This window comes from Mauremys mutica, chromosome 2 (genome assembly GCF_020497125.1).
Source record: "Mauremys mutica isolate MM-2020 ecotype Southern chromosome 2, ASM2049712v1, whole genome shotgun sequence".
NCBI classification, from domain to species: domain Eukaryota; kingdom Metazoa; phylum Chordata; order Testudines; family Geoemydidae; genus Mauremys; species Mauremys mutica.
Genome location: NC_059073.1, coordinates 31,949,589 through 31,961,698, shown reverse-complemented (window position 1 = coordinate 31,961,698; position 12,110 = coordinate 31,949,589). Strand labels below are relative to the sequence as shown.

The following is a 12,110-nucleotide window of genomic DNA, read 5'->3' as shown; positions in this document are numbered from 1 at the left end:
AAGACCATCTGTTGCATTTACCTTTATACTCCAAATGGAAACCAGTAAAGCTAACAGATCCATCACTCCGAAAAGCCAAGTGCATGTTGTTTGAGCTGCTTTCTATCCTCTCTGGCAACTTGCTATCTTGAAAACTCCCAATTAGTGGACTATTGCCGTCTGGCCCATCGTAGATATAGAGGAAGTCATAATTTGGTTCTATACTGAAACTATAAAACGTTAAAAAGAAAAGAAATGTTAGATAGAATATGCTTTGCATGATATCCTAACTCTAATCAGCTCAACTGAGTGCTTACCAACACTGTTTCTAAGTAGTCGCAAAAAACACTCAATAATAATAATACCGGGGGTTAGTGGCTGGATTGGTCTGATACTCAACCTTCTCTTTCTACTGTTTGGGTGTGTTTTGAACATCTCTTTTTGTAAGGTGGTTGGGGAAGTTCTATGGCCTGTGTTACACAGAAGGTGGGACTACGTGGTAACAATGACCCTTCTGGGCTTGGAATCTATGAAACTATAAAACCAAATGATTCACTAAGATTTCTGAACATAAAGTACAGTAAGAAGCTTACCCATGACATAGTAAAAGTTCTAACTGATATCTTAAAAGTATCTATTTAATATGCATATTTTGCTATTGAGTAATAAGTAATTGGTGAGCAATAGTTCAGACGAAAGCAAACATTAAAAAAGTCACTAGGCAATAAATTTTATAATATGACCGAAATCAGGGAAAGATTTGTCTCTTATGTTTGTAAACTTCCTAGTACAATGGGGCCTCAAACCCAAGTGGGGTCTTTGGGAATTACAATAATAACAACAACAAACATCAACTTCAAATAAATACTTTTCCACAAAAAGTGTCTGGTTTTGTTTTATGGTTAAAATACCATGCAGACAGCAACATTCTCTTTGTGAATTCTCTGAAACAGTATTAAGTACTGCATTATGATAGAGAGGTTTAACAAACAGCATTTAATATCCAGGAAAATATTATTCACACAAACCACATTTTTATGTAACAATGTGGGCTAATAAAACTGGATCCAAATACTACTTTTAATGTTTTGCTTTAATCTTATGTGCACATCTCCTATGAGATGCTGAACTGACAGACCTCTGGTCAAAAAAAAAAAAGTCCTTCCTTTCAGATAGGGGAGAGCCCCGCAAATTAGCTTACTCTGTCTTCCCGACCTTGTCATGGAAAGAATCTCTCTGTAGGCCTGATCCTGTAAGAGGCTGAGCATCTTCCACTTTCAGTTTGGTTAGTGGCAGTTAAGGGCCCTCTGCATGTCATAGGCATGTTCAGCACCTTGCAGGATTGAGCCCTGTGTGTTTTCAAGTCTCTATGCTTATTCAATCCTTGGTGTCTCTGCGGAGACTACTGACAAAGGTAACAATTATTGATAATGTGCACTAGGTCTTATCAGCTCTTACCCTATTGAGCTCTGAGCAGCCACCAATGGTAATGATGTAAACATGATTTTAAAAAAAGATATGGCCAAATAACAGCTTACCTGATAAATGCTAATGATATAACATAGTCGTTATTAACAGTGATACTCCAGTCACAGTCTCTGCTATGCGGATAGGGATGAGGAAAGTTTGGTGAAAGAATAAAACCTGATGAGCCTGTCAAGTTTCCTCCACAGGGTGCTGTAAATGGGGGGGGGGGGGGAAATGGTAAGTACCACGGATCTGTTCACTGACATATGAAAAGAGAGAGTCTTCCAAGAGTTAAGTGAGAAACACTGTGTATTTAATGCAAGAGTTCACAAAGGAAACTTTAATAGGAGCAAAAATTAAAGTCACATTTCTGTTAAGTCAATCTTCTAATTACCTCAAAGTCTTATTTGTCACTGAACTTTGCATCCTTTTAAGTTTGTTCCCATGGCACAAACATCAGAGCTTTTCTGAAACTGCTCTAAATTTGAAGAGTATTCTGGATAATGACATGCAAACAAGCACAATAGGCATGTCACTTCAGGATTTCTATTACCACATGCCATCAAAGGGCAGGTGGTGGTTGCTTTTTTTTTTTTTTTTAGCTGAAATAGGGTTTACAAATGCAACCGCATGTATGTGAGTTTCCATCTGGTAGGGTTCATCAGCAGTCCAGTTTGATGGGACTGAGAGCTATACAAACTACACATAAAACAATTATGCTATTACTTGTGGCTTACAGGCGTACAAAGAAAATATTAGTACATCGTACAAGCACACTCAAAGTAGAACAAAGAAAGTTCTCTGTGTGCTCTCAGGGCACCAAGTGTGTATATGGGGTGTGGGGAAGGTGTGTGCATGTGTGCGCACGTGCACATGCATGCTTTGCAAGCCAGAATCAGTGATGCTTTTACATTATGCGGATAATAGTTGTTACTATGCATAATACATACAGATGACTGGTTATTCAAATATGCATGACATTTTAATAAGGAAGGTTACCAATCTGTGATGCACTCATTATGCCAAGTCACATTGTGTTGTATAATAAAAGTGAATCTTTATACAAAAGGATGGCACATTAGGAAGTCTGACAGATTAACTTTGCTATTTAATCGTGAAAAACCATGAACAAAGCAGAGTGGGCAGGGAGGCTATTATGTGTCAGCTAACACTCTTTAGGCACCAGTACTCACACCAGAACCAATTCATTTAGCACATTCATCGTAATATTCATCTACAAATTAATCTATAATCTAACTATTGTATGCCAAATGTAAAATTATTTAAAATGTAACCAACAGCATGCAAGGAAGTTTGGGTTTTATTTTTAAAGGACAATTATGTAAATGCTGAAGCCATTAAGGTAGCATTACTGACAGTTACAATAATGAGGCTATGGACAAGAGGAAGCTAATTCTGAGAACACTTAAGACTTTTTCTTGACCCTCAGGCTAATTGGATCCACCAGTCCCTCCTGGATCACATACTCCAGTCTACCCTTGGAGCTGAGACTCTGTAGCCTCTGACTGCACACTGGCCACAAGTGAAAATAATGATTTCTATTTATTACTTCCCCTGTTATTATTTTGGCGATGGGAGAGATTACTATCCTTATACTTATCACCCCCATCTACCAGGACCACCAGATGCTTTGAGGAAGGTGAAACACTGACCGGACAACTTGCCTATATTCCTCAGAGAGAAAAAATTCCTTCCTGACCCCAACAGCTCTGACAGCCACCCCACTTATAGGGCAATGTGTGTGTAGGTGAGGGGAGCATCTCTCAGCATCCAGGGATGCTTAAATGCAGAGGGGATGGGGAGTTCACTGGAAGCCCTAGCCCTAGTTCCCACCCATTCACAATGCCCATGTGCATTCTGTGTGGAAAGGAGGAAAAGGAGAAGGGACCCTGGTGAAGGGGCCTCTACCCATATTCCCCAAGTAAGACAGTAAGATTCATGGATTTGAATGATGCAAGATTGGGGCTCTAGTGCACAGCAACTATATTGTGGTCACACTTATTCCATTCATTAAGGAATTGACTATTATATATGGTCATGCCGTTAACAACTGTGAGAAAGTTCTCATTTCTCAAGGTGATTACTTTCTCTTCATCACTGCTGCTACCTTTATTAATTTATTATTATTAATTATTATTTATTAATAATCACATATCTTAAAAAGCAAAGTAAATAGCAAACTCGTCCTTGGGAGTTTAGCTTAGGCTTCACAAGTTGTGTTTGAATTTCAGTGCAGATAGTCATTCACTTTACATTTTCTACAAAGCCGCTGTTATCCAGTGTATCAGCTGACTAGCAAATGGTAGATATAAAACTGATTGGTATCCTGGTGCAATCAGACATAAACACAAACTAATTCATGGAATGAAAGTCACTTACATGAGAAATGAACCACAAGCCAATCATGAATTCAAGTAATAAAACTGTAATTGTGTACTGGACAAGAGCAATCTTATATGGGGCTGACATTTTATACCAGAATCAAAATATTATTTATTCATTTTTATAGATTTTCTTCCTTTAGGGGAAAAAAAAGACAAGGGATAGAGAAATAATCTAAGAATCCATTATCAAAGGAATAATACTTGGATTTTTTTTTTAAATCGTATATTGACTCAGTAGATGGTAATGGAGTTTTAAATCACTATTTTGTCTTAAAGCAATGAGAGGCAAACAAGATCTACCAGGATGTCTGAACCATATAATTATTGGAATTCAGTGGTAATAGTAACTGCATGTAACAATCATTTAGCCATATGGATCAAATATATTTCAAAGTCATTAGCACAGATGTGTTTACTTTCCTTTATAGTTGCCAGTGATACTTCAGTTATCAGGATTAGACTGGAAGTAGTTTCTCTGAGGCAGGGTAGTATTATGCACATCTTTGAATGCCACTGGGCTGTAGGTAAAGAATTTAACAGCTTGTGGAAGTGCGAATTAGTGCTGATAATAATTTAATTGACTTGCCTTTGCAATAACAAGCTTAATAGATACTGCTCTGTCTTTGCAAGATGGAGGTTTACATTGCTGCAAGTCAGAAGTTTGATTTCCCTGATTTTCATGCAGTGATGATTCGGAAGTAAGAATGAAAAACAAACAAACAAAACCCACATGATTTCTTAATGTTGCCTTTAACAGAATTCACCATAAAGCTCCATCATGCTATACCAATAAGAATTTATGTAAAAATTCTTAAATTACATGGATATATGCAATATGAAAGTTGTTCACTATAGCTGGAGTTCTTCAGGATGACCTCTGTACATTCATACTCTTGTGATATACTAATGGTCCCAAATTGCACCATGCACACATCCCAAGAGTGGGAATGTGAAGAAGTGAACTGAAGAAGAAATGAAGTTTACTCACCTATAACCATACTTCTTTGAGATGACCTCTACACATTAACATTCTTGAAATTCTCTGATGGGGAAACTTGAACCATCAGCACATCCCAAGAGTAGGAATGTGAAGAGGCCAGTAAAAGAAGTCTTGTTTCTCTCCACTGTAAGTTAAGACAAACCATCAGCTCTGAATCCACATGTGTTCTAAGCTCTGTTCTCTTCCACTGGTCTGCAGTCCTGTGGTTGCCTGATTTGTCATCTTGATTTACTGTAGGTTATTTGTTAGGTTCTACCTGAGGAGATTCTGTTTTAATGGCTAAACCCAAGGTGTCTGTAATTAGGTTCTGCATAAATACATCTGCCTCTGGAAACTGTCAGGTGGAATTCCCCGAATTTAGCCATTGTCTACAAGTCTGACCTGTGCCTCATCGTGGTGGAGGGATGTAACATCTGAAGTAGGGGATCACTAACTGGAGCTATGCCATCAGCTATGAAGGCTTGTCCAAAATATCACCTTGGGCATTATGTGAGGTGGACAGGTCCAACGAGAACCCTGAAAATGATGGCTAACACAGGCAGCGAAGATAGCACCTAGCTATTCAAGGTGAAAGAAGTCTCTGAGAAAGACTCAATGGCTCGGGTCATGTAGTGTGAAGCCAGTAACAGGCAGACAAGGAAAAGGGTTGCAATACTGTGCCTCCATCTCACTTCAGAGGGACAAGGTATTTTCTGAGACAATCATTCACTCTTACTTTTGTCCAGAGGTCGGCAACCTTCAGCACATGGCCCAAGGGTAATCCGCTGGTGGGCCACGAGACATTTTGTTTACGTTGACCATCCACAGGCATGCCCCCCTGCAGCTCCCAGTGGCCGCAGTTCACCGTTCCCGTCCAATGGGAGCTGTGGGGAAGCAGCGGCCAGCATGTCCCTGTGGCCCGCGCCACTTCCCACAGCTCCCACTGGATGGCAATGGTGAGCCGCGGCCACTGGGAGTTGCAGGGGGGCATGCCTGTGGATGGTCAACGTAAACAAAATGTCTCGTGGCCCACCAGCGGATTACCCTTGGGCCATGTGCCAAAGGTTGCTGACCCCTGCTTTTGACCATGAATAACTTAGCATTCAGCATCAGGATTAAACCCCTGCCCTACTCTCAGCTGTAGATGCCTTGCTGGTACCATCTTCCTTCGGTGTAAATATGATGGGCTTGTGCCGAAGCCCCCCTAGGGATGCACATCCTCTGATGTTGGCAGGCACATCTGCAGTATATGGTGACAATGTATCCAATCATATCTGGGATCTCCACCAGTCCATCAAAATTGAAACCTGGAATGTTGCAACTTTTCACAGGCATGGTCATCAGGTCACTGTCTCACATGAAATGGACCGTCTTGGCATATCAATTGAAGGCCTAACTGAAGAAAGGCTAATAGATCATAGACATCACAAGGTGGACGATTCTTTACTTCTGTATCTGGTGGCCCCAGGGGGTAGCACTAATACTGCAAGGTGAGGCCAAGTCCTCCTTGATAACCTGGATACTCATGTCTTCTCGGTTAGTTATTACATGTCTTAAACTCCGGCATGATTACCTTGCTGTCATAGTAGTCTCTGCTCCTACAGAGTAAAAGATCATTTCTACGATCAGTTGGAATCTCCAGTGCACACAGTCCCTCCACATGATAATCTCGTGATCATGGGTAACCTAAATGCAGTTACCTGCTCCTTGTGAACTAAGTTTGAACAGGTCATTGGTCATTATGGTACAGGTACATTCAGTGATAACTCTTGCCTTTTGCTCACATTCTGTGCCTCCCAGAATCTTTCCATTCTTGTATCATGGTTCAAGTGGTGATGCGTACACCAGATGTCATGGATCTCACACGATGGTGTCACTCAAGGAATTGGACCACATCATTACAGATGACAGGCATCTCTTCATCTCCTGTAGAGTATATTGTGGTGCGGAATGTGCGGCGAACACAGACCACCACCTAGTGATTGCCCGTATGGTGTTGAAGCTCCAAAGAGCAGGTAAGCCCTCTGCAATGATGAAGAAGTTTGACACGGACACATTTCACATGCCAGGTTTAGCCAATAGGATTTGTATCAACGTCAGCAACAGATTCTTGGCTCTAGCCAACCTGCTGGATGACATGGAGGTTGCCTAGTCTCTGTTCATTTCTATCCTCCCCCAATCCGCGAAGCATACTATTGGCTATAGGTGCCTGGCACGCCAACCATGGTAATTGGAAGTGGCCTACCAGATAATTAAATTGAAGGCCACAGCTCACCAGTGTGGCAATAAGCACACTCGTAATCAGCTGAAATGAAAATTTAACACCCTGGCACTCTGCAATTGTGAGGCATATTATAACCAAGAGCAGCAAAGAGTCCTGTGGCACCTTATAGACTAACAGAAGTTTTGGAGCATGAGCTTTCGTGGGTGAATATTCACTTCATCGGATGCATGGACTACGAAGTGGGTATTCACCCACGAAAGCTCATGCTCCAAAACTTCTGTTAGACTATAAGGTGCCACAGGACTCTTTGTTGCTTTTACAGATCCATACTAACACGGCTATCCCTCGGATACTTATAACCAAGAGGTGGATGATGTTGAATTTGGCTTAGCCAGAGGCAATTTAAAGCCAGCATTCTGCATGATCCACAACCTCAGCAGTCAAGAGCATCCTGAATGACAGCCAAGGCTATCCATGAAAAATGGATGATGACATCCTCTTACTCTGGGTGGAATATTATCACAGTGCCCTGAACAACTCTCCAGCTGTTGCTTGCTCAGAGCTGGATGATCTGGCAACCACTGTGGTTCAAGACCCAGACCCTTGTACTAATGCACCAACATTGTATGAAGTGAAGCATGCCATCTCTAAACTGAAAAACAGATGCGCAGCCGGCACTGATGGCATCTCCCCAGAACTGCTAAAATGTGCTATTGACTCTATAGTGGAATCACTTCTGGCCATCTTTCGTCTGGTGTGGAGATCTGGAACCTTGCCAACTGCCTGGAAGGATGGTATTGTGATCTTACTTTATAAGGGCAAGGCACCGCACAGTGAATGTAAGAGCTACAGACCGATCACCTTGCTGTCCATTCCAGGGAAGGTGTTTACACATGTTCTGCTGGCACACTTAGAGCTGGCATGCTTAGAGCCCCTGCTACATTGGAAGTGTCACTCCCAACAGTCAGGCTTTCTGAGCAGGTCCACATTAGATGCCATTTTGGCCCTCCACTTGTTGGAGATACATCGTGAATTCAGGAAGCCCCTGCACGTAGCATACATTGATCTTAAGGCTGCATTTGATTCAGTTGACCGTGTCACTCTATGGAAGGCCTTAAAGGGCATAGGTGTCCTACCACTCTGCTAGACTTGATTAGAGAGCTGCATAATGGAACCATTAGTGTCAGGCAGGCTGCATCTTGGCCCCTGCATTCTTTTGTTGGGCAATGGATTTCATAATGTAGCATTCCGTCAGGTCCATAGGCATTAAGCTTGGTGATCTCTTGCTCTCAGACTTTGACTACGCTGATGACGTTGTTCTTCTAGTACACACCTCCAACAGGTTTTGTGAGGCACTCCCGCAAATGGAGGAGGAGTTGGCTAAGATTGACCTTCATGTTTCATGGTCAAAGACAAAGCTGCAAAACCTAGGACCAGGTCCACCTGCAACTCCAATCTCTTTGAGTAATGAAACTGTCGAAGCGGTATCCACATTTGCTATTTGGGTTCTATGCTCATCAGTTCCTCCAAATCTCACACGGAGGTTCTCCATCATATTGCCATCACAGCATCTGCCATGGGTAATTGACAATGAATATGGAACCAACATCATCTCAGAATGACAACAAAGTTCAGGATCTATTTGAGCTGTATCCTTCCAGTACTGTTGTATGGCTGTGAAACATGGACACTACACCGCTCAGACTGGACAAAGCTGTAGGCTTTCCACACAAAATGCCAACATATTAAATTGGGCAGAAAGTGGTATGACTTCATCTGTAATGCTGATGTTTATGGTCACTCTGGTCTACAGTCTACTGGGGTCATTGTCTGCAGATGGTGCCTTACACTTTTTGGACATGTCGTGAGAATGCCACAAGACATTCCAGTGAACACTATCCTCCGGGTGGCTTGTAACATCCAGGATAAAATTCCACTAACCGAAGGGTGGAGGCGACCCAGAGGCAGACCCCCCTATTACATGGGTTCATCAAGTCTGTTTCGATGTTAGACTCTTGGGCTGTCAAGCCCTTGCAGCCGTGCAGGAATGGACCAAATGGTGAACGATAGCTACAGCCCACTGTTCGGCTAAGCATTGAAGAAGAAGAAGAAGCCATTGCTGGTATATATTTTAAATCTAGGGTTTCAAAATGACATCCAGTCATAAGTGACTTTCTCATAGCCATAGTGACTTTTGGTCCTACTAGTGAAGGCAGGGGGCTGGACTCAATGACCTATCAAGGTCCCTTCCAGTTCTATGAGATAGGTATATCTCCATATATATTAAATATTTATAGCCATATACACTATTGCATTTATTTTTATCTAGCTGGTCCCTTGCTTTATTATTTTCTTGTTTGTAGTCTCTTTCTCAGTAAACACTCAGATCTGTTTAATTTATATTCTTTAGCAACGATTGTATCTGTTTTGGTGGGTAGACACTCCATAGAGACAATCCCTTTCGTCTACCACTTGCCAAGAAGACTAGCTATTTCTCAGTGTGGCAGGCTCTCCAGAGCCCAAGATGAAGACGTATATACTTGGTGTAAAAATAATCTTTAATCTTCAGTTTTGTAAATCATCTCCTAGGCAAAATGCACTACAGGAGCAGTAATTTCCTCACCTTGCATTAGGCTCTAAAATCATTTGAAGATTTTCTCTCCCTTTGTTCCCTTCCTTATACATGCAGGAAGTTAAATCTTAGGCATTTCAGAATCAAGCATCCACCTGCTTCATTATGGAAAATGCTGCTCAGACTTATGTGACCTTTTTGTTTAGAACCATCTTTAACCCATAATTGAGCTGAAAGGACACACCCTGCACCCAGAATTAAGCAATATCTTCCACATCTCAAAATTCAGTATAATATCACTCAAGCACACCACCTCCACACTGGTGCAATTTAGTGCTGAATAATCTAGGAAGAATGACATTTGCATTCACTTTTCTACAATGCCTTAATGGGAACTACTAGTAGGCTATCCCAGTAAAGCCTCAGTAGCCATTGTTAATACCACTATATAGATATGGTGGTGAGTAGAGGAAAGATGTGAACAGTGCAACTAATACCCTACCAAGTAATTCATAGAACTGTCTAAGATGTTTTTTTAATGTCCACCTGCTCCAAAAGGTCAGCCTAGAACCCATTAAATCTTTGTGGTATTACAGGATGTGCTATCTCAGCGCCTTCAACCTTTCTTTTTATTTGTTTTTTTAATGTATTACATGCTGACAAGAACAATCAAATGTAGTTTCAATAGGGGAATTTTTGTTTGATGTTTTTGTTTTTGTTTTTAATCTGGGATAATCATTGCTGACAGATCTTCACAAAGAACAAAGCTGTTTGAAGTTTGGCCATCCTAGAACAATTTGAATGAATTAATCAAATATTGATAAAGAACATTGCAACATTTTCTGTTCTTATTAATGCCAACTCTGCTATAAAAGACAAAACTATCTAGTTTCATGAAGATCTGATTTTTAAGATCAGTTTGGTTTTCCCTTGGTTAATTTTCTTTGTTTTAAAAATGAACTGTACAATTCCAGCCGCATGAACCATTTTATGATTACAATTCTAAAAAGACTGAAGATGTCACTTACTTTTAAATAGATTTAAATAAAACTAGTTAACCCCTCCCTGTAAATTGTTCTCTAGGCCACAGATCACTAACATGATTAAAAATAAAAGCTGTAAAGGATCTGTTACAGGGTATTTTCATTTGGTGTTTTACTTTTTTGTAGATGTATTTATTATGTTATTATGATCTAGGCATAGGTGAAAGTAAGCTAGTATGGCGTATCGGCAAGAGCCGGTACGCCATGCCGGACTGAACCAGCTTCTCCGGCAGTGATTTAAAGGGCCCAGGGCTCCAGTCGCTGCAGTGAGCCCCAGGCCTTTTAAAGCGCCACCTGCTCTGCAAGAGCTCCAGCAGCGGTGATTTAAAGGGCATGGAGCTCTGCGGCGGCCAGAGCCCTGGGCTCTTTAATTTGTCCCTGAGCCCTGCGGCTCTCAGCTGCCTCTGTAGCTGGCATCTCCGGGGTGATTTAAAGGCCCTGGGGCTCCCAGCCACCACCTCTTCCGTTTGGGGCCACAACCCGCGCTGGATTCCGGCGTACCGGTAAGTCCTTTAAGCTGGACATAGGCAGGGTTTCATCTAGTCTACAATTTCGTGAAAGTTTGCAATGAAATCCACCCTTTGCACGGCCCATCCTGGAGAACTGTGCTTCCTAATCAAACCTTCCATTTAAAAAAAGAATTCTAGCTTTATTTTTTTGAAAACAGACCCTTGAAAATGTGAACTATATGTAAAATTATGCAGTGCTGCCTTCTTGAATCTGCAGAAGGCCTGAAATATTTGAGAAGTGAGCTATGCCTCATTCATTTGAATAGGTTGTGAAGTCTGAAACCTAAAGTTGACATTTTACCTGGCAGCATTATAAGATATTGTACAGCTCCAGAAACAGCAACCTATTTGTTGTCAGATGTTTGGCTGCTTCTGTTCCCTCTGTATGCTTTCCCAGCTCTGTGCAGGTTGCTAGCACAGCAGATCTCAAGTCAACCGCCCAATGACCACAAGATCAGTTAAGCCATGAAGACACCCAGCCAGGTTTATTGTCGACAAAGCACAGTCCTAGCTCCCCAGATCAATGTCTACAGTTACGCTAGCACGTGTATGCCCATGACAATGGACGTACTCAGGGAATGGTGGGACTTTCCATCCCTCCTAGGCTGGCCACAGACACTCTCTCTGAGACTCTTTTTTATACACTGATACAAACAAGTTAAGTTTTTCCCCTCTGACATAGTTAGTTACTGCCCCCTGCCATGGGTTGTTATCACCCCATTACCTTTTACATGTTGGCTTGATCAAAACATCTCTATCCATTGTACTGTCATCCTGACCTTATCGTTAAGAGAGGTCAGCATGGTCCTGTTATATTTTGTGAGGGGATGTTTTTACCATACTTGGTATCAGGGTGTTCTGGTACCATCCTTCTGGAATGTGTTTGCATGAGTGTCCTGTGCTTAGCCTTTCTTAGGAACGTGTATGTTTTT

The 12,110-nt window shown here is 41.6% G+C and overlaps 1 protein-coding gene across 3 annotated transcripts in view; it reads right to left on the bottom strand.

Annotated features, from left to right (window-relative positions):
• CSMD3 (CUB and Sushi multiple domains 3) overlaps positions 1-12,110 on the bottom strand; it is a 1,155,643-nt gene that overhangs the window by 313,800 nt on the left and 829,733 nt on the right. For all 3 annotated transcript variants that reach the window (XM_045006341.1, XM_045006342.1, XM_045006343.1), the window contains 2 exons: positions 1,518-1,656; positions 22-209 (listed from right to left, as the gene is read on the bottom strand). In XM_045006341.1, coding sequence (XP_044862276.1) covers positions 22-209; positions 1,518-1,656 — 327 coding nt within the window. The remainder of the gene's footprint in view (positions 1-21; positions 210-1,517; positions 1,657-12,110) is intronic.